The sequence below is a fragment of the Austrofundulus limnaeus genome, unplaced genomic scaffold (genome assembly GCF_001266775.1).
Source record: "Austrofundulus limnaeus strain Quisiro unplaced genomic scaffold, Austrofundulus_limnaeus-1.0 Scaffold609, whole genome shotgun sequence".
In the NCBI taxonomy this organism is placed as follows: Eukaryota; Metazoa; Chordata; class Actinopteri; order Cyprinodontiformes; family Rivulidae; genus Austrofundulus; species Austrofundulus limnaeus.
In genome coordinates this window covers 176,578-179,476 of record NW_013953011.1, presented here as the reverse complement: position 1 = coordinate 179,476, position 2,899 = coordinate 176,578, and the positions used below count along the sequence as shown (strand labels likewise).

Below are 2,899 nucleotides of genomic sequence, written 5' to 3'. Positions count from 1 at the left end.
CATTTCCTCAAACACACCACATTTCTGAAACAACCAATGAAAACAGTTTGTCTCTACAGAGAGCTGCCGGGCCTCAAAGTTTGGAGACGGGGGGAGCCAGGAAGCACTTTATAAAGAGAGTCAAACCATTACAAACTCATACAAGGAGATAAAACAGACGTTTTACATGGTGAAATGTGACTGATGGAAACTTAGGAGCTTAATCCCACACCAGTTTGACCAGGAATAACGTCAGGTGACCAGTCTGACTTTTTTTTAATTCACATTGGACTCCACCAGAAGAAACCCCATCATACTGCTGCTTAAATGTTCACTACGTCAGAACTTATTCAGCAAATGTTTCATCTCTGCTGTTGTGCGTTAACTCTTACAGGATGGAGGAAACTGGTCTTGGTGGAGGTTTGCACTCTCCCAGTGCTTCTATTTGGAGATGACTCTCAGCTACCACCACGCTCATCAAAACCCTCACATTTCACCTCCTTTGAACTTGGATCTCAGGTCAGGTTTCTTTCTTAACAAAGAGGCTTCAAGTGTGCCGACTCAGGGAAAGACCCCCCTCCCCCACCTCTTTGGCCCGTATCAGGACCGTGCTGAAGTGGACTCATGTCTTAGAGGAAGTACTCAATGATAATAATAATACTCTGAGAGGCCGAGCCGGGCCGGGAATCATTTTCATCAGGAGGAAAAAAAAGTCTTTGTTGTTGTTTGAGTGAGAGAGGAGGAGGAGGAGGAGGAGGAGAGGTGGTGCTGCTCCATTCAGACAGGAAATTCCACCAGGAAAAAGTTGGCCTGGGTCCTAACGACACAACGCTGCGCCAACACACACACACACACACACACACACACACACACACACACACACACACACACTGATTTGTTCTTCACTTTCTATGAAGCAAACACACAAACAGGGAGCTGCGTCTCCTCGCTGCACACACAGGCATCGACACATGTGTGTGTTTAAGTTAATCCCACAATCCTGTGCTGCAACAACAACATGAAACCAACAGGTTCAGATTGCAGCACGTCGCTTCCTCTCAGGCACGACGGCACTGAGTGATGGCGACAGACGGATTAGAGGCTCACAGCGGAGAACAGAGCTCCGCCCCCACAGGAGGGTAAACTGATACCTGTTTTATTGGTGGCAGGATTTGGGGCAGAAGGTAAACAGATTAAACTCTGTGCTGAACATGAGTCCGGATGTGTTCAGGTCCAGATCTGAGGGTCTGAAGGAAGTCCAACCCCTCCACAGGTCTGAGTCTTCCTAATAAAACACCATCCATGGATAGAAGGGTGCACCGGACCCTGTAGACCTGAATCCTGATGTGTCCACATCCTCAGGACCGCTGAGCTCAGCTGGACTCAGCTCTGCTCCAAGGAGGATTTTCAAAGTAAAAGTTGTTTGTTTTTGGTGCTGCTTGCTTTGACTCGGTTTTATATGTTTGGTATCAACGATGCACACAGCTCCAAGTTTTCAGTTTCTTCAGAAACGGTCCTGAGCTCCTGGAGGTGCTGCTTTCTCTGCAGATTGTGTCGTGTTCAGTTTTTCCTGATGAGGTGTGAGATTATAATCCCTGCTGCCCACCCAGATGTGTTGGATCGTCTCAGAGCTGATGTTTAGCAGCTCAGGCCTCAGCCCCGGCCTGTTTACGGATCAGACCCAGCTGGTTCCTTTAAATCAGATCTCGTCGTCTTCACCCAGTGAACCCTGCGTCGGCCCCATCTATCACCTGGAACACAAGGAGCTGCACCACCTCCCTCTAATTGTCCTGCTCCAGCAGGACCTCCTCTCAGTTTAATGGGAGTCCAGGGAAACCCGTCACCGTTAAACCATCAGATTAATTTGTTTGTTTTTAGATGAAAACAATCAAATGTTGGTGAAGAAGAGTTTAACGATTGACACACATCAACCTGCTCCACGCTCCGCCGCTCGCTCTGTGAGGAGCTGATGATGGACTTCCTGTGTGGACGTCTGATTTATGGCTCCAGCATCGAACCCTCACCCTGATGGGGTCATTAACGCCGCGGCTTGGTTCTGGTAGAAGTGTGGGTCAGAAGAGCTGCAGGTCAGGAGGATGGAGGAGTTCTGACTGAACTCCACCTGCACCTTCAGTTTTTACTCTTTTTATATCAGAACATCGTCTTAGATTATTAGATGTTCTTTAGAGTAAAAACTGATCATTTCTCCTCCAGTCGACCTTTAACCTCTGAGACCCCCCCACCCCCACCCCGACTCATAAACAGGAATATTTAGCTTTTAAGAGATTAAGAGAAGAAGAGGAAGCACCTAAACATCTCACAGTGTAGGAGGAGGAGGAGGAGACACATCCATCTGAAGCTGTCTCAGAGGGGGGGTCACACTGAGGTGAGTCCCCCCACCCAGATCAACGGGCTGAGGAAGGAGGGCTCTCCTGATCTCCTCTGCCTCATGTTGAGCAGAGTCTCAGCAGCAGGGATTAAATAAACAGCTGATACCATTCGTCTCATGCTGACGTTAAGAGCAGCTCTGAAACATCTGGAAACATCTGGAAACATCTGCTCTGCTCCAGACTAAACACAAGAATGGAGGGAGGTTTACTTTGTTTGATAAAATCACAGAGACCCTGACTGACAGGTGAGAAGAACCTGGATTACAGATTCTACACAAACATCTGCATCATCTACAGGAACATCTGTTTCATCCACAGGAACATCTGTATCATCTCCTATATGAACATCTGTATCATCTCCTATATGAACATCTGCATCATCATCTACAGGAACATCTGCATCATCTCCTACAGGAACATCTGCATCATCTCCTATATGAACATCTGCATCATCTCCTACAGGAACATCTGCATCATCTCCTATATGAACATCTGCATCATCTCCTATATGAACATCTGCATCATCTCCT

At 47.4% G+C, this 2,899-nt stretch overlaps 2 protein-coding genes across 3 annotated transcripts in view; one reads left to right on the top strand and one right to left on the bottom strand.

The window, feature by feature from the left end:
- gli2a (GLI family zinc finger 2a) overlaps positions 1–2,899 on the bottom strand; it is an 85,231-nt gene that overhangs the window by 36,502 nt on the left and 45,830 nt on the right. The window lies entirely within an intron of this gene.
- The window catches only part of LOC106531238 (uncharacterized), a 3,200-nt gene continuing 2,560 nt past the window's right edge, over positions 2,260–2,899 (top strand). The window contains exon 1 of the mRNA XM_014027036.1: positions 2,260–2,892. Coding sequence (XP_013882490.1) covers positions 2,710–2,892 — 183 coding nt within the window. The 5' untranslated portion in view covers positions 2,260–2,709. The remainder of the gene's footprint in view (positions 2,893–2,899) is intronic.